The 25,593-nt window shown below is 41.4% G+C and overlaps 2 protein-coding genes across 2 annotated transcripts; one reads left to right on the top strand and one right to left on the bottom strand.

Annotated features, from left to right (window-relative positions):
• The first annotated feature begins 598 nt into the window (after nt 1-598).
• POMP (proteasome maturation protein) lies at nt 599-10,724 on the top strand. The gene is made up of 6 exons (XM_064441086.1): nt 599-696; nt 2,112-2,209; nt 3,094-3,154; nt 5,323-5,424; nt 7,315-7,408; nt 9,010-10,724. The coding sequence occupies exons 1-6, from the start codon at nt 694-696 to the stop codon at nt 9,075-9,077; spliced, it is 426 nt and encodes a 141-aa protein (XP_064297156.1). The 5' UTR covers nt 599-693; the 3' UTR covers nt 9,078-10,724.
• A 1,173-nt stretch (nt 10,725-11,897) lies between these two features.
• SLC46A3 (solute carrier family 46 member 3) lies at nt 11,898-24,215 on the bottom strand. Its single transcript, XM_064441084.1, has 6 exons — nt 24,051-24,215; nt 23,672-23,887; nt 18,912-19,785; nt 17,852-17,935; nt 16,280-16,436; nt 11,898-14,566 (listed from the first exon to the last, which is right to left on the bottom strand). Exons 2-6 carry the CDS (start codon nt 23,861-23,863, stop codon nt 14,479-14,481), a joined length of 1,395 nt encoding a protein of 464 aa, XP_064297154.1. The 5' UTR covers nt 23,864-23,887; nt 24,051-24,215; the 3' UTR covers nt 11,898-14,478.
• Between the last annotated feature and the right edge of the window lie 1,378 nt (nt 24,216-25,593).

Genomic DNA, 25,593 nt, shown 5'->3' with positions numbered 1-25,593 from the left:
CCTGCCTACTAACACAGCAGCTTTTATCCACCATATTCTCAAAACTAATTTCCAGAGATTAACCTGCTGCAGGCCCATCCCTGTTGGTTACTGACAGAATATCAGGGCTGTGAGGGCTGCCAGAGGTCCCTGGTGGAGCAACACACCTCAACACCCCTCATTTGCCCTGCGCTGCCATGGGGGGCTCCATGGCTGGCCCAGCACCCCAGGCCATGTTTACCTCAGGAAGCACCGCTGCCTTGTTTCCCTCCCTCAGGCTGCCAGCACCGTGACACTGTTGGGGTCACCTAGGCTCCCTGCTTTTGCTGACTGTGGCCCATGGGGAAAGGACGGGTCCCCCCGCTCAACACCACAACATGGCCGCCAAGGCCATCTCCAGCTCCTGCCTGGGGCCAGGGTAGCCCCACAACTGCTGGGCTTTGCCGCCATAACGGTCTGCCTATGAGCAACCGCCCTGGAAGCCGTGGCCAAGGAAAGCACAGGGCCCTCACCCACCTCAGGGCAGCGCAGCAGCCACCACCTACCCTCCCGCAGGGCAGCTGTGGCCCCGCCCCTGCGAGGCCCCGCCCCTCCCGCTTGGCCGGTCTCGGGGAGGGGCCGCTGCTCCCGCCCTGCGCCTGACGCAGAGCGCCGGGGGCGGGGCGGAAGTGAGGAGGCGGAGGAGGCGGAAGTAGTTTCGCGTGCGGGCCCAAGATGGTGAGTGCGGGCTGCAGCCGGCGGTGGTAGCGGCTGTTCTCGTATCGGAGCGGGTCGGACCGAACCGGTGTCCGCCCGCCTGCTCGCCCGCCTGCCCACTGACCCCAGTGGCCTTGTGGGGTCTCCGGGGGAGGCGGCCTTTGGGCGAGGGGCTCTGGGGCCCTGCTGAGTCATGGGGGTCCGGCGCGGCCATAGCGGGGCTTCGAGGTCCCTCACCAGGCCGCGGGAGCCCATCGCCTTCGCCCCCCGCCCCCCCGCCGCGGCGGGCCGGTCCCCTTTGTGGGCTCCCGGGGCTGGGAGGGCGCGGAGGGCGCGGGGCTGAGGTTAAAGCCCCTCTCCCGGGAGCGGGCCGGGAAGGCCGAGGGTCCCGCGGCAGCGCTCCCGGAGGGGGGTCGAGCCCCCGGCCTCTGGTGGAGAGCAGCCGTGTGACCGCCGAGGGCGGGCCGGGCACGGGCGCGAGTTGAGGGCATTACTTTTGGGGCGTATTTCGCGGTTTTCTGACGTTTGACTTTCACTTTGATCTTCCCTCTTGTCACATCTTCCAGGTGATGTATTTCTTTAACTCTTTCACTTACAGCAATCACAGTACGCTTTATATGCATGTAAAAACAGGTGTTTTAGGGTTTTTCGATAGCTGTTAGGTTACTGACAGTTAACACGTTAGTACAAAAGACCTTAACTGTAAGCATCAATTTTCTCTTTGATCCAGCAGTGCTGCTGGAGGAAACTCCTGCACTGAACAGCTCATCCCTGTCACCTTCCAGAATTTATTATACATTGGCCTATTGGTGGAGCAATTTGGCTGAACACTCCTAAAATCACTTCAATAAAATTGGGCAGGCTAGCATGAAATTAGCCATCTGCGTTTAGATGGCTTTACTTAAGTCTGTGGAGGTATGTTTTGCTGGGCTTTTGCTACAAGTTGCTATTTTTCCTTTGCTCTTTCAGTTAAATGGTATACTAGAGCACTTGAATACACCTTGTCCTCTTCATGGCAGCCTTAAACTATGAATAAAGTCAGTTTGATCTTACTTGATTGTGCCTGTATTACAGTAAATGAAGAAATGCTTGGACATATTCCTTTGTGGCCTGTCAGCTGAGCATGACCTGCCTTCTTTCTTTCCATCCCTGCAGTCCAGGGTGGGAATGAACAAGGGGTAGTTGCAAGTTTACTGTTTAAGCCAGATCCAAAAAATGTGTTCTCAGTACCTTTAACTGTTATCAGACTCTCTGAAATAATTCTACTTTAGTGTGTGGTTTGTGTTGTGTTTTTTTTTTTTTTTTTAAGAGACTTAAAATCTAGGTCTTGTACGTGAATAGTTTAAGGAGTCAGTTTGTTTCATTTGCATGGCCTAATGGCCCATAAAAAAGGGATCTGGTTCTGTTAAAGTAATCCTTGCTTTTTTTTGTTCCAGAATTCCAGAGGCACTTCTTATCTGTTGAAGGATAGTATCCCAATTACTGAGTTTTCAGCTTCTGGACCGTTCGAAGGTCATGATCTTCTGCGTAGAGGGTATGCTTTACTTTTTCTTCTTGAATTGTGCCGTGGCCAGTGTTGAACTACAGACATAGAAAGAAAGTGTGTATTAAATGTTGGCTTTTTAAAGAGAGTTCTTGGAAGGTGTATTGCTAAAGCTATAGCTGAAAGTGCATGTATTTAATCAGATCCTCTTTCAAGTCTGAATTTTCAGTGAAACATCACTTCAAGAAGTAGATAACACTAATGGATTTTTACCTGTGTGATACTGTTCTTTATAAAAGAGTTGGCAAAGTATTAATAATCATTAAATATATGCTAGTTTTAACATACATGTACATGAGTGTGCTGTAGCACTGTGGGAAATTGCATTTTTTGTGCCAATGCTGAAATTAACCGTTAATATAGTAAAAACAGTAGGTTTGGGTTTTGCCATTTTACATGAGTGCAAAACTACGTACATGTCTTGGATAATGAATCTAAAATAAGTTCCAGGAGTTTAAAATGTGGGTAATACAACTGGGGGGGGGCGGGGAAGGTATGTACAATATTCAGTTCCACAAACTTGGAGACTTCTAAAATCAGATACCACGTAGCTTGGACATAATTAAACCTATGACGTTTTCTTTTATTAATATTTTCCCCTATTTCTGAAGGGGATCAAAGAAGAAAAGTTGTCATTCTGGTTTGTCAGACCAAAAGAAAAAAGCAGGCTTGGAATTTAAATTCCTTCTGGTAGTGCTATACTTAGAGGTCATATTTGCTGCTTCACTGTTAAGCTTTTTTTTTTTGTAGTTCAAACTGTGCTGATCTTGTGTCTCTGTGGGCTGATGTTTGTATCTGAGATTAGTTTTGGAATGTAACTTAAAACATGATATCCCAATTAATTTGAAGTTCAATGTTTTCACTTTTATTTCTAGCTTTACAAGTGCAAAAAATGAATTGTTGCCCAGTCACCCACTGGAGTTGTCAGAAAAAAATGTAAGTATAACATCAAATGTAACCATCTTCACTCTTAACTAATTATGAAGTTTAAATTAACAATGGGGTTACCTGCACCACTTTGTATGGTAACAAATATTGAGCAGGGTCTTACATTTAACAGAATAAAGGTGTTTAACAATAGTAACACTTTACATATACAAATAACATTGTTGGCAAATTCGTTTAATGTTGACCTCCCACTTGGGGCTTTCTCCACTTCAAGTATGTAAGCAGGCTTCAAGTAGGGATTTACTTAGTAAGGTTTAGTGATCTAAAAGTTAAGCTAGCTGTGTATGCAGCCTCTGTAGTTAGGTGGGGGGCACACCTGCCACTTCTGGAAGGCTGATCCTCCCATTTTGCCTATAGGCATATATCTTCACTTTCAGGCTGTGAACACATAAATACTTTTTGTTAAATTACTTGATTGCATGTAGAAATTTTACACATACAATTTGTCTTAAGTGTATGCAATCTTGTTCGGCTTAGTCATCACTTGTGGACCACTTCAGAGTGGTCTGTGGACCATCGGTTGAAAGTAAAATGAGACTAGACTGACAGCCTTGGCTAAATAGCTCTTTGAACTGAATCCTATCTCTGGCACCTGTTTTGTCAATGTAGATTTGAAGTAATAAGATGTCTTGAAGCAAAGGCAGTATTTGGATATAAAGTTCCAAACTGCTAAGCTGGTCAGCATGATGAGGTCTGATTGCAATGTCTAAGGTATTCTAATTCTAAACCAGTGCTAGTGTTAAGTTAAAAGAATGATGTTAATGTGGCACCAACTTCACAAGCTTATATATAAATGCTATAAATGTTTCAGAGTTATTTGTCAATTGATTATTTTTGTTACAGCTCACTGCTATAACTTAGTTTTTAACTCTGTTCTTGCTGTGTAAAATCTGCATAATTAAAAGATTACATGCTGGAGAGAAAAAAATGCACAGAAATAATCAAAACAATGTGATCCCAAAAGTAGTATGTGAAACACTTAGATTTTTTTTTTCCATGTACTGGTTAGGTTTTTCTGTAAGTGCATGGCTGGCTTATCTAAGAATTATTTTTATGTACATTTGACTGGGAAAAGCCTTATCTTAGCCTGAGATAGTTAGAGTTGTTTTAAGTGCCTTAATTGGTGGGTTATTCAGGTAGCACTAGTAGAAACCAAATCTTTCTTCTACCCATACAAGGATCCCTACCTTTAGAAAATAAAAGAAATGGAAAAATAGTGTGACCAGAATTGTAAGTTTGGAATGAGGCATATAAATAGTATTTTCTGCTAACTTCTGAAGAGCATTCAATGTAGGTTGTTATGAAGACAGTACATATTATGCCTTTGACTTGTATTTTCCTGTTGGTTTTTGAGATCCGTTCACATCAACAGGATGATGTTCTTTTACTAGCAGGCTTTTGTCATGGTGATTGAGTACAGGTTTTAAAATAAAAGCTTTGTATTTTTTGTTTTACGTTACAATATTGTATTGTGTCAACCTTACAGGCACGTAGTCACTACTATAAAAGCCAAATTTGAGACTCGATTACTTAAGCTTAACATTAAGCATTAGTTACTTTTGTGTACATCAGTATTTGTGAGCCAGCACTTTTCCATTAAAAGAACCCTCCACTAAATAGATTGTCTTACTGATCAGTTTTAGAGCAGTTGGTAAAATTATGAGCTTTCATTTGCTTTTTGGAGTTATACGGAGTATATGTGGTGCTCTGTGTTCCTACTTGTTCAGAAAAGTAGTATTTCAAGGGTTTTCAAGTAGAGTCTTTGATGGCTAATAATAACATCAATCGTGGCTTTCAAGTCTGTGTTCTTACTTTAAACCAGACTCAGCTTCCAATTCGTGCTGACAATACTGTAGTCAAGTAGTGCAAAACTACACCGCTTGGTGGTGTTACATGTCCTGCTTGTCAAAAATAGCAAAATAAAATTGCTACTATTGATTTGTAATAAAATTAGCAAAAAGCAACTTCAGTTTCATAAAACGAGCATTACTGCATCACTGTCTTTTCTGTACATTTGAGACATAAAATGGAATCACTGAATTTTTACATATAAATTCAAAAAGCATGTTCATTTAAGTGGGATGTCACAAGTCTATTCTATGGCTGTACTTGAAAGTAATGTTTTCTAAAATAAAAATCCATGCTGTTTCTGATAGTTCCAGTTAAATCAAGATAAAACAAACTTTGCCACACTGAGAAATATTCAAGGGCTCCACGCACCTTTGAAGCTGCAGATGGAATTCAGAGCAGTGAAACAGGTAGGCATTTTTATCCCATTGGTGTACCTTAAAGATTTTTTTTTTTTTCAAGTGGATTATCTCAGAAGACGCTTTCAGAGAGACATCTTTCTATGGTGAAAAGTTTTGGTTTCCAAAAGAAATAGTTTCACTGGACTGGTTTTATTAAAACCAACCAACCAAGCATTGCAATTAAGTTACCAGAACAGTTGATATGATAAAGCCTTTCAGGTGCTTTTCTTTTATTGGTGACTTGGTGAAGTGGTAATTGCTTTAGCTTTTCCGTGGACTAGCTTCCTGTAAGTCTTCAGAGAAAAGCAGGAGGAATTGAGTATTAATTCCTAAAATGAATACTCTCCTCTGTAGAATGTATGACCTTCATGGGGAGGAGTGTCTGCATCTGTAGGGCAAAAACACTTCGGGATCTGAAGCAGGTAGTGATTTGGGAGTGGATATAGAGGTAATGTGAAACGTGAAGCTGAGAGTTTGCGATGTGCTTATTATTGTTCTGCAGCCTTTCTTGTAACATCAGAGGGGGTCCTTGGTGAGTTAACTCTCAACTGGGAAGCTGAGTCTGTCTCCTTCCTTCTTACCACCTAGGATGGAGAATAACTGGATGGAGGCTGATTTCTGTCCCTTAGGAAACATAGGAAGCTCATTGGTCCTAGTAAACTTCTTTTGGTTTGTTGGAGGTTGTCAAGCTCTTAAGAGTTGTTTTTCCAAGCAAGTTGGAGCAATTTTTTTTTACTCCTTTCCAGTGGATCAGATCCTACTGAATCACAGTGAGCTGCATTAAACTTGGCAGAAATTACTGGTCCTGAGGATGTGAAAGTCAGACAGGGTGTATGAAAATAACCCTTGATCTCAGCTCTCTTGTCTTATGAGGAAAAAAATTTTTCCCTAACTGATGTTAGCACATGGCAGACAGTGAGGCAGGTGAGGATATCCTGCTAGTGTGTTTCCACGGGTACCCTTGGGGGATGGGTGGGGGAAATATGGTGATTAAAGTTTTTTTTTTTACTCCAGCTTTGTGTTAGATATACAAGTTCTCTTGTGGTTTAATTTAACTTTTCTAAAATATTTACTGGAATAGAGTATTTGAACTTCTGAGAATTGGACCAGTAGTGATTATGGAAATCTTTGACATACTTTGTGTGTAAAGAGATAGCTACATGATAATTTTATGGTTGTAAAATATGTTCATGGTATAATTGAAGTATCACTACTAGTAGTGAATGCAATTTTAAGTACAAGTATGCCATTATCAGAATATTTATGATCAGGTGCTGTGTTTACCACCTGGAATTTCCTTTGTAATAAAAAAAAGGTACAGAAGAGGGTATTGAAGGTAACTGGGAGTGGACTTGAAGCTTATGAGTTGGTGGGGATCGGAGAAGTAGTTTTTCTTTAGATCAATTGCTATGAGGATTATGTTTAGATGCGCAAATCCATATAGCTCTTTCACTTACATTCCTGACTTGGCAGAGATGTAGGAAACTTAGAAGGTGGTTTTCAAACACTGCAGTATGTCAGTTGCCCAATACTGACCTCAGGGTGTTGATGTTTGTCGCAGTGAGCTTCCCCAGCTTTATGTGAGAAGAGAGGAGGAGGAAAAAAACCTACCTTTTTTTTTAACTACACTATTTGCTGCAGTAGCTACACTGCAGGGAAACCTACAAGTCTAGTGAAAGGATGCTCTTTTCAAAACAGAGATAAACAACAGAAGATGGTGGTGTTAGGTAGGTTTTGCTATCTGTGTGTGCCAGTATTCCTCTTATTTCATTGCTGTTTTTGAAGGAAGAGGTGACCTTCGCTGTCACTTTTGTTACTCACTTCAGACTAAAAAATCCAAATACAAACACCTTCAGTTTCAGACTTGCAGAAACTTGAATTCTTGCGGTCTTTTTACAGGTCCAACGTCTCCCGTTTCTTCACAGCTCAAACATAGCACTGGATACTCTGAGGGGAAATGATGAATGCATCGGTTTTGAGGATATCCTTAATGGTAAATACCTTCTGGTTTGAATGTTATGGAAACATTTAAAGGTAGAATTTAAAGGTAGAATTTGAGAACTGTAAAGATATTTGCCCCTGTGGAATAAGAGAATTAAATGCACAAACTAAAAAGAAAAAATTGAATTCCTAAAGGCAAAGAAGCACTGGGCAAAGGAGAAATAAATGTGGTTCAGTTGCTAGCTGTGTGGAAATGACTCTGAAATATTGAGTAAGCCAATATTTGCTTGTAGGCTGGGTTTCTAAAGGAGTAGAAGATTATTCACTTATGTTGTATGCCTGTTTCCCCAGAAACTTTTGAACTACTTGTGCAGATTTTGACAGCTGGAGGTTACAAAGTTTTTATAAGTTATATAATTAAAAAGAAAGAAATGCTAGAGGAGAGATCCCAAACTAATGAACCAGAGACGTGGCAGGGGAGGCTCCCTCAAATTAACTCACTGGTTTGCGCCTGTGTGGTAGGCTACTGACTGACAGTTAGTATGTGTGGAATACAATAAACCTGGAAAAACAGTTTAAAAAATTATTTCTTTCTAGCCTGTAGTTAAGGTCATGGAAGGAGACGGGGGTGGTATTTTGAAGTGGGATTGTAGAATGGAAAGAGCCAGGGAGATAGGAAACTGGAAATAATGGAAGGTTAATTGGGAATCTAGAGTCATGAGTCATGAGGTAAATCTGGGATTACTTTCTGGGATGGATTTACAGGGAGCAACAGAAGGAATCCTAGCTTATTGTGGTTTAGGTGGTAGAGCAATGTCAGACATGATTTACAGGAATTTCATTATTGCCATTGCTCACAACTGTAGAGTGCTAAAGAGTGAGCGGATTAAAAGTGTTTTTGGTGAGGTTCTATTTATCAGCTGGGGCTGGATTAGAAAATTTTGGTGTCTCTGGAGGAATTAAAGGCATTAATATACCTTATTTATGGAAGGAAAATGCAATCACAGCCTTTTTTCAGGCCTTGATATTTCTTTAATTTATATTTTTTGTATGGAAACAAAGTTCATGCTGTCAGTATTGGTATCTCTTGTGTCCTCTGCACATTCCTTGATAAACTTTGAGTACAGTTGCTAATGTCAATCATACTTTACAGAATGGAGGAAATCCCAGAGATATTTAAAGGCATAGAATTTCTGTGAAACTAGGCAGTTAGGTGGAAAAACCACAAGTAGGTCCCAGCTAACAGAAGGGCTGCAATGTGAGCTCCTATTGTGCAGAGAAGTTGCATTGGAAGGAGATGGGGGGCACCTATGAGGAAAGGCTTCAGTAAACTTTTCTTAAATGCAAAGCTCAGTCAGCCTTGAGACTCAGGCTGTAGAGACAGTGCTTACGTAGAACTAGTTTGTCTTGCTTGGAATTGTGTGTGTCCTTATAAACACTGTTCCACTATAGATGTATTTGTTATCTGATGATTGGTTTGGATAGAGACTTAGGAGTTACAGACCTGCTTGTGCAACACTGTCAAAAATCACTCGAGCAACTCTTGCACTAAGCATTAGAATGAAGGCAGGGAAGGAAATATGATCATGTTCATAGGTATTGTTGGTCTTTGTAGCTTGGTAAAAGCCTCATGCTGTCAACTTTTTTTTCCAGATCCTTCACAGAGTGAGGTTATGGGAGAACCACATGTGATGATGGAATACAAGCTTGGTTTATTGTAACAAAATGTACTCCACAAAAATGTTTTGTGCGTGTCTTTATACTGCAGATCTAAATACATGATACTAAATTGACAGTGTTAAGCAGTCCTACAGTTATCACTTGCCTTCCTTGATGAAAAGGCACATTAAATGTTTAAAGTCTATAAATTGTTCTGTGCTTGTTGTCAATTATATAAATATGTTCTGTAACTAGATAGTTTAATGTCTCTTCATACACTGCTCAGGACAACAGCTTCTTAACTCTGGAAATGCTATATATGTATACAAGAAATCCAAAAATACTCGTGCATTTTAAAACTGATTACTGTAGGTAAATGCATTTAATGGATGTTCTTGCAGAAGAACTTTTTAAGGGTGAAAAGAAGGTATTTTCCGTTGAGTAACTCTTTGTTCATGAAAATTTCCGTACACTTTTTAAACTATTGAATAAAAGTTTGCTATAAATGCTGTTGCGTTCCAAAATATATTTAATCATAAATCAAGAGTCTCTTATCCACAACACAAAATGGTGTTGTTCCTTTTTCTTGTAATATCTCTAAAGATCTTTAGATATTCTGCCTTGCCAATGGAATCCTGCTACATCCATTGTCTCCCCCCTGTTGGCAGTTGTGCATGAGTGAGCCATTAAGCTTTTGTGCAGAATTGGAAGTATCGCTGTAAGAAGGGAGTTAAAGGTCTCGATTCGTTTCATCTGTGTCCCTGAGAGGATATTCTGGTTTCTGAAAGTGGAAGCAAGTTCCACTTGAAGTTTAAAGAGGTGTTTTAAAATCCATTTGGGAACATAATCCAAAAGAGCACTCCTAGAGGTGTGTGTGTGTATATATATATATCAAATGTCAGAGATTAAGAAAGAATGCAGTACCTAATAAAGCTGCTGCAGTGAGAACATGAAGATACGGTGCTACTAGATGACAAACACAGAAATAATTCTTTTGTTGGTTTACTGAAATCGGATCTTAATTAAGGAAGAATCAGACCTATACTTAAATACACCTTTTAAAGGAGCAGGCCACTGAAAGGTTTTTTGTGTGTTATTAAATTCAGGGTGCGTTGTCCTATACAAATCCTGCAAGGCAGCTAATACAATACGGCATGTTAGGAAGAACAAAAAAAGTCTGTGGTTCAAAAGATGCCATCTCTTGTCATATGTGAGGAGCTGGAAACAATATTTCTAAGACAGGAACTGTCTTTATTCAGCAGGTTTTAATGGTTAAACTGCTAAGTGCACTCAGTGTTTTGTTCAGATAATTTTAGCAGAAATGTTGCTATAAACCTCTTTTCACAATCCCAAACATCTCTTGTGCTTTTCAATGTGCTTGTGCTGCCGCAAATTCCCTCTCCATGTGGGTGGAAGCCTCTAGCTTCTGTCCTGTAAATTTTACAGTGCTTTTATGCGCATCTATTGCAAAACATTGCAGCAAATCAAAAAACATTTAGATGACACAGTGTGACATGCTTTACTGGCAGTTTTATTTGGTTTTATATTTAAACTTGTTTCATTTGAGAAGTGAAGCTTCTAAAATTGTCTTTCACTTGAGAGTTGCAGATATTAGAGGCTTGTGCTATGAAATACATGCTATTCCATTTGTATTTTTTGCCTTGGTGAGGTTAAATGTAGGACCAATAAATTGAACATGCAAGCACGGACTTACTCTGTCCTGGTCTTTCTGTGAGCTGATACACTTTATTAAATATCAGAATTGGCTATTATATAATTGGCAATTTTCTTCGCAGCTTTGTATAAACCAAAAGTAAACTCTTGTTATGTAGCAAGCTTGGGGTTCAGTAGGCTTTCTGTTGCTCTGAGCTCAGGCCAGAAAGGCTGAGGGATTACCGTGCCAGGTCTGGGACAAATGAAGGTATGGGCGAGGATTTTCAGGTCTGCCTTTCTACCAGCACTGTTCCAGGAATGGGGGTGCAAAAAACAGGGAGCCATCCCATAACACTACACAGTTACTGCTACCTTGTAGCTCCCACCTCAGTGTGTCTAGCTAGTTGGCCTTTCCTGATGTTGGCTCAAAGATGGATGTTATCTTATCTGAACAAAACTACACTAAGGCAGGTGATTTAGTAGAGTTTCTCATTAGTACGGCAAAGAGTGGACACAGATCAGGCAGCTGGATGTAACTTCTAGGTGCTCTTGTTCAAGGATTAGTATACTTTAGTGACATCAAAGCCATATCGAGAGCAAGCAAGCTAATTTTAGGGGTTAGCCAGGCTGGAATGCAAATGGTATGTGTAAGAGGCATGTGCAAGAATTTCTGCTTTTAGTCATGTAATGGGAGTCAAATAGTACTGAGGCAAAGAGATAGAAAGAAAGGTTGCATTTGCTCAGTGTTCCAGTGGGTTGGGCTGGGGACTGGTCTTCCTGGCCCAGCCCCTTCTCCCTATTTCATAGAAGCCTCATTCTCTAAGGCAGGCGCTGCAAGCAGCAACCGTGAAGACACGCCATGCAAGGTGTGCTGACAAGTGCAGCTGGGACAGACCCTGCCTTGGTCCCGCACTGGACCCAACCTGGGCAAGGAGGCACTTGCCAGCTCTCCTAGACAGACAGCTGCAACAGAAGCCCCCATGCTGACTTCTTGCTGACAGCAGTGCTGTCCCTGCCTCCTCTCGGTGCTGATGTTCTGGGCAGCATCCCTTCTTCTCCCCAAAGTGCAGGAGGGAGGCAAAAGCACATCTTCCTGCACTGCTGTTTGTTAAGACCACAAAAAATAGATGATACCATAGTGCTGCAGCTTCCGTTCACGTAAACATTCTTCCACCGGTCATCCTGTTGGTCATTCATCAAAAACCAACACAAAAACTACACTTACAACGTAGAGTTTACAAAACGAAACTTCATTATTAATTTCTGACAAAATAACTTGCATTTATATACAAATAGAGCAACTACTATAAACTTGGAAGATTTTGATTTAATAATCTGAAGCATGTATCTGATCTCCTCAAATTGCACTGTGCTAGGCACTTTAAAAAACAGTTCATATCCTTCATGTGTTTTGACCTAAACTTAGAGCCAGTTCCAAATACTGTGTCTACCAGAAATACTGTGCAAACAGCAAGCGCAGCAAAATGAAACCCTAACGAAGCCATTCCTGAATTGCAGGCACACATTCTGATTTGGGCCAACAGAATGCCACTGCGGAACTGGCTTGCTTTGTTGCCACCTTCCAAGTGCTAGCAGAGGTGTGCATTGAAGAGAAAGCGAAGGCAAATGCCCTTCCTCATTTGCTTTACTTTTTCCAGGCAATTTTGTGTGAAATAGTTACTTTCATAAAGCCTTACATAACTGCATAATGAAGAGGCAAGGAAGACAATGTAATCTTTGTGCTGAAATCCACTGCATCAGTGTTTTATTAATCTCTCAACAAGTACTCATTATGTTTTGGACCCACTGATTATTGTAAAACTCATCTTATTTCTCCAAGAAGTTGGCAGCAACTTGGGCACCACAAGGGAGGAGAGTTAAGCAGTTTTATTTACTGGCTAGTGTCTAAACTAGCTAGGAAAAGCTAATGATCTTTAAACTGCCAACATCAGCCTTGGTAGTTCAGGACAAAAGTGCAAGAGCTGGCTATAGTTATTAGCTCTGTAAATATTCGTTCCCCCTGCCCTGGATAAACAGCACTGTTTTCACCAAGTGACAGGTAGGTAGTGGACTCCTGGATAGTGTAAACTCCCTTTAACTTATTTGACCCTTCTTCCAAACCTCTCTGTGATCACGATACGTAGCTTGGAAACAACACTATTTTTCAAACAAGAAGGATCTACAATAGTATCATCACGATGTGGTACTGATATTTTTTTGTGGAATACCACTGAGAAGTTCTCCAGAAGTCCTCTGTTCATATGACGGATATTAATGGCTGTAAGTAAATCACTGATTATACAGCTATGATTCATTTTTATCCTGAGCTGTGTGCAAGTTCCCTTATCACAGTTGTGTTCCTAGTATTTTCCCTCTGTTAACATCTACCACTTCACATTATTTGGATTTCTCTACGTAATCTGTTTCTGGGGCAGAGAGTCACATACAACCCACCTGTATTTTCAGGGATCAGAACAGTATTGGCTGTCAAACTCTCTATGAAAAAAGCACACGGGAGCGGTCCTTAACATGGTGTTACATTTATACTTCTGCTCAGTTGTGCATTCCAGACGCTAACACGCTGGATAATTTCTGCTTAAAGACCTCTAGCAAAAACATGAACAGTCAATGTAGAAACTGACTGATTTGTAGGTTTGGCATTCTCACCAGTTTGCACTGTGGCCCTGGTCAAGTCACTTGTCCTCTCTGTTGATTCCTCTCTCTCTCTGCAACATGGAGGATAACATCTATTATAGAGGGAGGTTCTTAATAGCATTTGTAAAGTGCTTTGAAGATTATAAATGCCGTTCAAATGCTCATAGATTATGCTGTATTCACTGCAAGATGATTGGATGCATGATTCAGATTTGGTCACCTCATTTCAAGGTTGTTAAAAAAATTATCAAAGATCCGTTGAAAAAAAATACTATTACAGCCTTTCACTAGAAGAAACATTTAAGATAAGTGCAGCCAACTTAACTAGAAAACAGGAAATATCTATGGGACAAAAACCAGAGTGTCTGTATGCAGTCCCTCATATTCGGAAAACGATAAAAATAAATGTGCAATATGGCTTCTGCAAAATGTATGCACAGGCCTGACTTCACGCACTCTGCAAGCTGGAAATTTTCTAAGTATGACAATTCTGTGTGAAAATCCATTTTAAGAACTAAATCACAAGCAAGGTTCACACGTCGTACATTAAACTTGCACAAACACTCTCCGGTAACTGCAGAGCAGTAAGTCTACTTAGAGCATGTGCAAGTACTGCCTCCAGTTCGGTTGCTTTCTGAAAAAAAGTACCTTTTAGTTTAGTAATTTTACACAGGTTTGGGGGCTTCACCATTAGGACAGCTTTTTAAGACGTACACAGTGGATCGCACCCTCAGCTGGCATGAGCTCCGCTGGCTCCAGCAGAATTGCCAGCACCCTCTGAGTTGATAAGCTTATCTGTCCCTGTCACCACACTTAGAATGATACAAGATGTATCACAATCCACAGCTGACATTCTCAAACTTGAGAAAGGGTAAGTGGAAAGAGTATCATCCTACCTTATTTTTTTCTTCATGCTGAAAGCAGCATTAATATCTCCATTGCCAGCCTATTTGCATAGTTAAGTATAAGAGCTAGCTTTATTCAAGTGCTAAAAAGAGACTGGATAAAGAGTGCTACCAATTTAGTGCTTGTTGCTGCAGGGCCACTTTGAGAGTGCATCTGCAACTGTTGTGTTATCTCTATGGTCTCTGCATGACATAATGGTCTCTGCCGCTGCATGTCAGATCAGAAGACCCAGGTAGGCGAATCCTTTGTTCAGCTATCAACGCTATCTATGCTGGATACTTCTTCAGGTGCAAGCAGAGCCAAGTCCTCCCCATTCCAGCTTGTGCACAGAAGCCAGCTGTAAGACACAGATAAGACATATACCTTTAGCTGAGATAGTTAAGTATAGCATGCTGATTCAGCACCAACAAACACACTGAACAGCTTGTTAAAGCCATCTTCTGTGGCACAAAGCTGTTGATGTATCTTAGTAAACAAAAGCAATGATGATACTTGCCCTTATTACACAAATTAGACAATATCATTAGTGCTGTCTTTGCTAAGTACTGAACTACTATGCCTGATTTATTACAGACCGGAACAGCTACCCTTTCTGCCCTCAAATAGTAACACTGCACGACACTCTTGAAAGGAAGGTTTTAGAGAAAGGTTATTCAAAGGGTGGGATATCTGAGACACTAATGACACAAGGAAAAGAAAAATAACTTTAAAAAAATTCATGGTGATGATGGTCTACAGTCCCGATTCCAGGATGGACTAATTGACAGTAAATATCTGTCGCCTTCTGCACAGAAGAGAGTGCTTCCTTAATAGAAACATCCTCTACCATACAGCTCTGAACTGAACTAAAACTAATATTTGATAAAACAGAAGTATTTACTGGGCCTTTGATAACGTAACTGAATTCCTCACTTTTTCATTACTTTACTGAAAAGCATTCTCTACACACACATAAGACCCCTTTGCTTCAATTCCCTCAGGTCTGAGACCCATCACTACCTTAGTCTTGAGTTATCATTAATGCAGCTTCTCAGAACAGACTGAGTAAAACACTGTAGTCAGGCAGGCACAGACTTGAAATTATGTGAAATGTTCTACATCTACAGCATTATCACTGCCTATTTAAAACTTAAAATGCAGCTGATGTAGAGGTAAAAGGTGACTCAGGTAAAGTCTAAGCATTAGGAAAAAAGATACAAGTCTCCAGCAAGGGTACCACCCTCTTAAGACCTTTCCCCCCCACAAATATGAATATATCTAATGAAAAGTGACCCTTCTGTCATTTAGATCTACGTTCCAACACCCTAAAAAGATATAATTTATATTGGAAAGAATGCCCAGTGAAGTGAGCTTTTGTGAATACTCGTGAATAATGATCTTTCGCAGTCAGTATTACTAGATGTTCACTAGATATGATTAGATACGAATACTACAGAGGCATATTTTTTAAACATGTCTAGAAGCCTTAAAGTTAGTGCAGATCTTTTACAGACTTTGATGGCACTGGGTCACAAGATACCCATGACCAAAAGCCAGGACAGATAACTTTCCATTAAGTTCCCTAGGTGATGGGTCATGTTTACAACTTCCATTAGCATCTAGAAGAGCTCAGACTGCAGAACTAAGCTCATGCCTTTCAAGTAATCTGTTACTTTTGTTCTGTGTGAAAGGCTTCCCTCAGGGGCACCTGTAGAGGTCTCAAACCAAAGGAAGGCGCACACGTGCAGCCCAGAGTACGGTGTATCTCACTAGTAGTACATTCAGGGTAGATTTCAGTTTGGGGGAATTAATTAGGTGACAAGTTCACAGCATGCAGCTGAGGGGCGGTAGCTGGATCAGGGCCAGAGTGGGATTCACGATGTGAAATCTCCAGCAAAGGTGTATGGGGTAGGTGCTGAAGACAGAAAAAGTGTGAAACTAGAGCTACTAGAGCACAGCAGAAAACTCTGAGGTTTGAGAACTACTGCACTAAACCATTTGGCTTCGACTCACGTCAAAACATGAATTACTGGCAAAAGCAGTCAGAAGCACCCCCCTGATCTGTACTTACCACAGGACAGCCAGTGGAATTAGACAAAGGCCTGCTGATAAGAGGAAGCTAAAGCCTGAAAACCATGCAACAGTAGCTGCATAGACAATATTAAAAACTGAAAGTGAAATAGTGCCGGTCACCACTTCTAAACAGGCAATACAAGCAAACACAGCACCTGTCAAAAATAAACAGGTGGATTACAAACAAAACAAAATAAAACCAAAACCCCTTCAAAGTACTAAAGTTTTAAAACTTGTTTTGAAAGATCTACCTATCCACAGTATTTTAGCAAGTATGCAAGTAACAAGCACCCCAAGTATCATACGTCTTTGCTATGAAAGTGTCTTCTGTAGGGACACCTACAAAAAAACTTTTTTAAATGAAAAAATAAAAACAAACCACCAAAACCCAAAAAACATTTTCCTGATGGAAACTATTTTTCTTTGCTACTGTTCTGTCACCATACCTTTCTTGAATCTGGTTATCAGATGAAGTTCAAACTGTTCACCCTCACTAACCGTCCTTTGCCCCTTCCAATTCTCCTTTTGATTCTCACTCTTCCCCTTCTGGCTTCTTCCTTCTCTAATCTTCACCCTTATACAAAAAAGGCTCTGATCCAACAAAGACCGCTGATTTAGCACATAACCATCTCCTTCTCATTTCTGGAAGGGAAGAGGCAACCTCTTTTGCACTGAGCTACCCATTGGCATGGCAGTCTCTCCCGTCAGTGTCTTGTTGAGTACATTTTCCCAAGCCACATTCGTATTCATGAGACCATAAACAAAATCACAAAAGGTAAGCAGAAAAGGATGCCAAGAGGCAATCTGACTCCTGCATCAAACTACTTAAGTAGTTAAAGCCCCGAAGAATGCCAAGAAACTGCAAAAATGGAGGTGTATTTAGCATAGTTCAGTACAAAGAGATCTTTTTTAAAGTATAAAGATACATCAGGTGAACGCTTCTAGAAAGTATATGCTCTCAAAAATCTGGTTACAGCAAAATATGGGATATTAGAGCCACATTTTGAGGCCTCACATGCTTTTTATTGTGTTCCATATAGAAAGCACTTTGGGAGGTAATATGTTGTATCTTTTAGGACACGTTTAAGTAGCGACGGGCACCCGTGAAGCCAGGTATATAGCTCAGGAGCCAAGTCTTTAATTGTTTTCAAGTGCTTTGCAGGCTGACCACCCACTGCTTACACTTCCAAATTATTAAGTGTGACATTGACAAGTAACAGAAGTGTAACTCTTTGCATGTCAAAATCTTGTGAATGTAGAAGCACTTGTGAAATCACACCTGTGTAAATCCTGAGCATTCCTCTGCTCTATGTTCCCCATGGTCTTTGTTTTTAGAGCAGTATCTCCTTTGAAGGTTGAAACATGCAGTAGTTGTTAAACACAATATTGTTTATAGTAAATTCAGAATCAAAAGCCATTAATATAATGACATAGGGTCATATTATATGGAACTTTAAAGAAAAGCAGTCTTAAAATACCAGTAAATATCTGTTTGCTTATAGGTAATCTTGGTGCCTCTCGGTTCTGAAGTACCATATTATTGTATTGTTTAAAAACAAATTCTACTCACCCTGTTCACCAGTGAGAACCACTTTTGACAGCATGGATCGGAGAACAGGAATAGGCATAAAGCAGAGCAAAGATGGCACTCTTACTGTAAAGCAATGAATCTGTCATGAGACACTGAAGTAATAAAACCCCAGGATTTTACAAATACATTGCAAATGGATTAGTCACATACTTTTGAGTGCTCAGTTCCCCAAAGAGTAAAAGGCAACAGAACAATCAAACTGGAAGTACACTGAGACACAGTTATCCAAACACAGAGAAATTAATAAATCCAATATATCTGTATTGCACTAAAACCAAATCATAAGCAAGTAACTCCACTCACTCTCCACACACTTTAATTAAATCATAAATCAGCCTGATGCAGAATCACAGAATGGTAGGGGTTGGAAGGGACCTCTGGAGATCATCTTGTCCAACCCCCTGCTTGAGCAGGGACACCCAGAGCAGGGGGCACAGGAACACAACCAGGCGGGTTTTGAATGTCTCCAGGGAAGGAAACTCCACAGCCTCCCTGGGCAGCCTGTTCCACTGCTCTGACACCCTCACAGGAAAGAAGTTTTTTCTCATGTTCAGGTGGAACTTCCTGTGTTCCAACTTGTGCCCATTGCCCCGTGTCCTGTTGTGGGCACCACTGAAAACAGTCCAGCCCCGTCCTTTTGACACCCACCCTTTAGATATTTATAGGTATTGACGAGATCCCCCCTCAGTCTTCTCCAGGCTGAAGAAACCCAAGTCTCTCAGCCTTTCCTCATAAGGGAGATGCTCCAGTCCCCGATCATCTTGGTAACTCTCCGCTGGACCTGCTCAAGCAGTTCCACATCCTCCTTAAACTGGGGGGCCCAAAACTGGACACAGTACTCCAAATGTGGTCTCACTAGGGCAGAGTAGAGGGGGAGGATAACCTCTCTCGATCTTGTATATGCAACCTTGTATATTTGATCTCTCTATGACCCTTTCAAGATGGTCCGTCCAATACCTACCAACTGCACTCACTACAGATAACATTGCAGTATTTTCATACATATTGTTGACCATGGAACGACTGATTCTGAACTCACCTAAAAACATGAGCAGGGTAGTTTTGGCAAAGGCAGCCATGACCATTCCTCCAATGTAAGAAAATATTCCAATAAAGACAATATAAATGTCTTTGAGACATTTGGAAAATAAGTATACTCCTAAAAAACTGGTCAGAGAGACGGAAGTGAATGCAGCTGCTCCATATCCAATGTATACTTCATTCCAGCAGAGTGGCTCATCCAGTTCATACAGTGTAAAAAGCGAACTCCCACCAACCATAGTAAACAAATAAGTCATAAATGTAAAAAGTAACACAGTGATTAAAATTCTCTTTTTATAAGGGGCAGTTTTAAAAAGCATGTACACTCCAGAAAATGTCTCTCTAAGAAGTTCTTTACAAGACGCTGGTGCCTGGTGCTGGAATTCAGATACGCCTATTGTATCTTCCAGAAAAAATATAATATAGATAATATTAATGACATGAAGGAGACTTGCTGTCACAAATGTCCATGTAAAGCCTATTCCTCTCAGGAAGTAGCCAGATGACAGTCCTGCCAATCCAGATACAACGCCAAAAATCAAATCCACCACAGCTATTCGCGTTGTCTTCTGCTGCTCATCGTGACACACGTCTGCTATAAAAGCAAAGCCTCCTCCAAGGAAAGTTGCCATACTCCCAAACAGACCAGTAATAAATGCAACCGCAAATAGGATGGAGAGTGACAAGGAAAAATATGATATTAGAGTGAGGCAAATATTAGCAATCAAAGCTCCCACTGATGGTAAAACTAAAGACCTTTTGCGTCCCTGGCGATCCCCGTTAGCTACAATGACAAAGGCAACTATAAGGCTGGGAACTGCCCCAGTTAAGTCCAACTGCATATTAAAAACAGAGGCTTTTTCTTGAACTTCCTGCAAAAAGAAAACAAAAATAATTGTAAATGCTATAATACATTGTAAAAAAACCCCATAATCTGTAATTATGTTTACACTTGCATAATGATTAGCATGAAATATAATGAGTAGCACAGTACATGTTTATAGATCATAAATTATATTATTATAAAACATAATACAGTATCATTTTATAAATTTATATGATGTTATAATATATTATTCTATAATAAAATACAGTATATTATTGTATGTTTATAAGAATGCATATTACAGTAATCACTAATACAAAGGAACTGCATATTCAAAGACTCCCGCTTTTGTAATTTTTCCTTCAATATTCCTCAAACATCTCGTGTTAAATTTTAAGCCAGCACTTATTTCTTAATATACAGTCTTTCTAGTGCTCTTGACAGACAAGTTTCAATGGAGACAAGAGAACAATTCTTTTGAACATGCATTTACAAGAGCCGGTGCTTATACTGTAAGTACCTCCTTCAGCACAGGGTATGGCAAAGGATACCAGGCCTATTTTCATCTCTTAGAAATCAGTATTAAAACAGTCTTTGATTGAGGAACACATCCCATGCTCCCTACTCAGAGTAGATCATTTTTCTTCCTAAATAATCCTACCGAGAGGGTAACAAAGAAACAATTCACTGACTAGCCCATTGTGCAAGTAAACAGATCAGGATTTGCCCTGACATCCCAGTGCCCAATGTTAATAATAACAACCACCACAACCCCAAATATGAAACACAGCATTAAAAACTATACTGACTCACAGATACGTGAATTAACTAATTTTTGAAACACTGGAAAGCTCTGAGTTCAGAAACTGTCCATTAAACACCCATTATGGGAAAAATTTCTGAGTTCTTTCTGACAAAGTACAAAAATCAAATGTAGCTAAAAACCAAACAGTTAACAGAAGATGAATGGCTGTAGAAAAAAGAACTAAAGAAAGTCAAAGAAAAAAAAGACTGTCTTGTTATGAAGCCAGCTGCTAAATGACACTAATACAGATCAGGCTTTCAGTGCATCGATGCAGGCTAGACAGACAGCAGCCACAGCAGCCCGTTCAGAGACAACCACCTGATCAGACAGAAAAGCAGCAGGAGAAAAGGAAGTAACTTCATTCGCACAAGCCCTTTGTAAAATAAACTTTCAGATACAGAGATTAAAGTCACTCTGAAACTTTTCTTCAAGTTTTCTGAGGTATCACACTGACTTGGGCAGGGGTTGCACTCTTCAGTCAGTAGCAGGTACAGCCATGTAAGTCTTCCCGAGCCATTCTCAGCCATATTCAAGCCATCTACACTCCATGTTTCAGGTGTTTCCTCTGTAGCTAACATAACCCCCACTGAGTAGCATCCAAAAGATGAAAAAAACCCTAGAATTTTCAGGAACGTACTTTGGGCAATTTTAAAAGCTGCTGCATCCTTTATAAATTCATGTTTGTATTTACAGGCAAAGACCATGAGTTTCTAGTTCAATCTCTTTGTTTACAAGGTACCTTTTACTGCAAGAGGAAAATTCAGCTGACTCCGAGGCCCACACGGAAAGGCCTCAAGAACCTCAACACTTGGGAGTCTCTTACTTTCTTCCTTTATGGTGTCTGACTACCTTAGGATTCATGATGTCCTGTCCACTGGCCAGCACTGTAGTCACCCTCGAAGGGTCAAAACCATGAAGATCAAACAAACCGAGATGGAAAATGATATTCCGATCTTTAATTCCTCCCTGGCTGACAGAGAGAACTCTATGTAGTCACAGGCATTGCTTCTTCACTAACATCATCAGGTTCAAAGACATGAGCGTCAAAGAGATGCTAATACGTTAGAAATAAAACTAGAAGTTATTACATATCATCTCAACCCACGCTAGCCATACAATACAAATACTACTGCCAAATCATAATGAAGCGCTAAACTGAGGAATAAAACAACAAAGTCTTGGGTTTCATTGTTGGAAGTAGATGTGTAATATCAGGAACTTGGCTACACATCCAGATACCGCAAATGACCATAACCTTGCAGAAATAAATTACTTGATGTCTACTGAAAAGACGACTAAAAGACAAAAGTACAGAAAAATCCATTTAGAGTGTAAAGCACTCAACTGCCCACTTCATGTTTTCATAAAGTCAATGAGAAGGAATACATAAAATGATAGGTCAAACCTGCAGCTGCTTTAAAGTCATGTAACTCTACTAAAATCAACGGAACTACATATATTTCAAGAAAAAGGTCTAGTTTTTTAATCTGCAAATTCTCTCTACTCTGAAAAAATGCTCATGGTGGACAGAAATAGTTCTTAAAGTGACAGATTTCAAAATAAAAGAATGAAAATGAAGAAGCAATTCACTTATATAAGGATTATATTGAGAGAGAAGTGTAGTGCCTGAGGCTGAACAATATACAGAACATGGTAGAGCGACAGGCTCATAAAACTAAAAAATATTGCTGAGTAGCAAAGGAAAATGCATGAATTGGATAATAAACAAACAGGATGATAAATGATGTTTAATGATTAATAATATAGCTCTTTCTGAGCTAAAAAAAAAAGATTATCCAAGCCAGTGACTGGAATGCTTCAGCTTGTATTCAAATACTTTTGAACTAATTTTATTAAAAAATTACTATTTACCTTCAAATTGTAAGAAATAATTAATCTAAATGCTGCAAAGACTTTCCATTTTGAAATGTACTTTTTTTGCAGGTGCCAAGTGATTTCTGTCTTCAATCTCCTTCTACATTTTGCTTTGAAATAACTGAGGTTAGTAAAAAGCTTCTCCATTCTCAGAATGGAAGGAGGTATACTAAATTAACTATTAAGGGAGGTGTTCTTCTAAAAGTTAATACCAAACGGGGCCTGTTGGAAACACTTCTGACAGCAAAATTTACAGCACCTGTAAACATAAGTCAGTCAGGATGGTCTTGGAAAATCCAGAACACCTACTTCACATATCCTCAGCAAAGGGATTGGAACTGCGTTACTGGATCTACTCTTTTCCCCATACACAGGATTATTACTCAGTGCAGAGGCTGGGTTCCACTGAAATTAATGGGTGTTTAGAACATTTCACATTCTTATCCTACAGTAACAAACATGGTATCAAAATGCAGGTGAGACATCCAGACAAGGAAAGGAAAATGGATTATTGTAATCTCTTCTGCTGGCAGCCCACAGTTAGTTCTGTTTAAGTGTAGCATTAAAACTGCACTGGAAGTGCAAGGGAAAAGGTTCTTACCAACAACTAGCTATCTGGCGTGCCAGCTATGAAAAAGTGCTAAAAATGTAATTGACCATGGGATGCTGTCATCTTGCCATCTTTATATTTCAACAAGGCAGACTAGCACTGCTATAAATGGTAAATCATGAGTTATGTTTAATTGTGCAAAGATCACTTAAATGATTTTTCACATTTTAAAAATACAAAAATGTTTGTCTTAACCCCCCTCCATTCTTCATACTTTTTATTCTTCAGAAATAAATGTATTCCTAGCTAGATCTTTTTCCTGAAAATTGCCAGATGTTTACTAAAGTTTACATAGTCACAGGGCACGCTGGAAGTCACAGAAACAACTAATGGCTCATAAACACATGCACAACTCCTGCTGGAAGGAGGAGCCTTCAGTGGTACCCGTTGTAATGTCAGGCCAATCCCAATCTGAATATGAATTTAGCTCAGCATCTTCCTGGAGAGAAATCTCTGTCATTAACGCACCAGAACCACCCACAGCGCAACACAAGAGCAATGAGTAAAGGGACAGCAGCTCACAAAACTACTGCTTTTCTATATATGAAAGGTTAAGTAAGGTTATACAGAAGGAGGTTATGCTGAGACAGCACCCAATGGCTGCAAGTTTATTTACAACTGTATTTTTTTCTGCCCTCCTACCTTCTGCTTGATATAAGTCGGGCTGCTTTTATTCTGCTCACAGTGACTGGCGTTGCTATCGCTTACGAAAGTGGAGTTGTACTCTCCCTCCCACAGCCGCCGGTAGATGAACTGCTGCACCAGCGGGCTCGTCAAGGAAGAGGCGAACGTGTAGATGAAAATGACGGGCTCCACGCACAAAACCTTCCTCATTTCTGGCGTTTTGGGCGTTTAATCCTGTGTACCAGAAAACAACACACAATTACGAAGTGAAAGGAAAACAGCTGACCTGCCGGCACGCTCCGCCTTGGCTGCACCTGCCCGGGAGGCCACATCAAGGACAAGCCCCGACCCGGCCCCGAGCGGCGCCGGCAGTGCCCCCCGACCCGCCGCCGCCTACCTCCGCCCGCCGGACCCCGGCCGAGGTCACGCAGAGCCGGCGGTGCGCGACACCGAGAGGCGGGACGAGGCGGACGGCCGCGGAGGAGTGTCCCCCGCCGCCGCCGCCCCCCGCGGGCCGCCGGGAGGACGCAGCTGGCCGCCGCCGTGCCGCCGCGGTGTGGGCGGCGGCTGCTCGGTGTCCCTCAGCCCGGCGCGGCCCGCGGGCGGGGCGCTGCGGCAGGCGGGCCCGCGGCCTGGCGCTGCCGGCAGGGCCTGGGCGGGCCGCCGGGCCCAGGGGGGAACCCCCCCCCCCGGTCACGCAAGGACGAGGGGTCGCGGCCTCCTGCGCGGCCGGCGGCCAGCCCTCAGCCGGGGCAGGAGAAGGGCCTTCCCCCCGGGGTTAGCACCCGTGGGGTCGCTGCTAGAAACCATGAGAAATCAGCAGTTCGGTGGTTTCACCCCCGAGTAGCAGCGTGCCAAACGCTGCTGTTGCTCGGTGTTTACTGGGACAGAGAGTTTGTTGTTGCCGGTTAGGGAAGGAGAACATTTCTTTTCGGCCTTGTTTCACAGGGTAGTAGTGAGCCCGGTGCTGCAGGTGCTGCTGGCCGGAGCTCAGCCGGGGGCCGTGGGGTCAGCCTGCCCGGGGGGCTGACATGGCCCTGCTCTCAGGCCGAGGAGAAGGCTGTGGGTCGTGTCTGCTCTGCCAACTTGTCCGGTCTTAGCTGAAATGTTTTAGAGATTTTATTATAGCTGCTCCCTTTCTACGCACTGTCTTGGCTTGACAGGGTGGGTAAAAGTGATGTTTGTTAGCCAACAGATGGTGTCCAGTTAATACATCTCATTCTCTCCAAGTCTGATGTAGCTGGTGCGGTGTGTTGGGAAGGGTGTGGTGAACTGCGCCTCTGTTGGTACAGCTGCTGGAGCACATGCTTTGGCTCTTATGAGAAAGGTCATGCTGGTACAGATCCTCAGTTGTGCTGCTTAGGTATGATCTCTGCCCTCCTTGATGTACACAATGGAGGGAGCTTCCAGGTGCTGGCACTGGAGCTGTAAAACTTCAGGATGTGTTTTCCTGTGCAACCTACAGAAGCCTTGTCTGCTCACTGATGGTAGCTGCTTGTTGGGTTATGCAGACTCATTTCTCTCTGCTTTGAGGTGGGGTGCTTTGGAATGGACACCACAGTACTCCTGCTCTCTGTGTTCTTATCGGTGCCCTGTCATCTTAAGACACTGAGATGATTCTGGCCTCTTTACAGGTGTGGTACAACAAGGAGAGATGATATAGTTGGGGTGTAGAAGCTCAAAGGACCTTCTTTCAGTATTAAATACTGCTTTTCAGTTACAAGTATTGCAAAAAGTTGTATTTTCTACAAGTACATCAAAACTACAAAGGTTCCCTGATGTAGCTTTTCTCTTAAAACAAGTGCAGTTTAATAACTTACTGAATATTCAGTTCCTTCATGAACTGATTTGTAGTCAGATTAACTGTAACATGGGTCATATGATCTGGACTAAAGCTTTAGTTTGTTTTACCGGCATGTGACATGTCATTCAGTCACAAA

This window comes from Phalacrocorax carbo, chromosome 1 (genome assembly GCF_963921805.1).
Source record: "Phalacrocorax carbo chromosome 1, bPhaCar2.1, whole genome shotgun sequence".
Classification (NCBI taxonomy): Eukaryota; Metazoa; Chordata; class Aves; order Suliformes; family Phalacrocoracidae; genus Phalacrocorax; species Phalacrocorax carbo.
The sequence above is the reverse complement of the archived record's forward strand: the minus strand, read 5'-3'. Positions and strand labels throughout refer to the sequence as shown.

Bases quoted from the DNA above. Each gene is read 5' to 3' on its own strand.
- POMP (XM_064441086.1), top strand. The intron at 2,210-3,093 runs GTATGCTTTACT...TTTTATTTCTAG, and splicing joins CATGATCTTCTGCGTAGAGG to CTTTACAAGTGCAAAAAATG. The intron at 7,409-9,009 runs GTAAATACCTTC...TTTTTTTTCCAG, and splicing joins TTTTGAGGATATCCTTAATG to ATCCTTCACAGAGTGAGGTT.
- SLC46A3 (XM_064441084.1), bottom strand. From the start codon at position 23,863: ATGAGGAAGGTTTTGTGCGTGGAGCCCGTCATTTTCATCTACACGTTC. The intron at 19,786-23,671 runs GTAGGAGGGCAG...TTCTTTTTGCAG, and splicing joins CGACTTATATCAAGCAGAAG to GAAGTTCAAGAAAAAGCCTC. The intron at 16,437-17,851 runs GTGAGTAGAATT...TATTTTTGACAG, and splicing joins GGTTCTCACTGGTGAACAGG to GTGCTGTGTTTGCTTGTATT.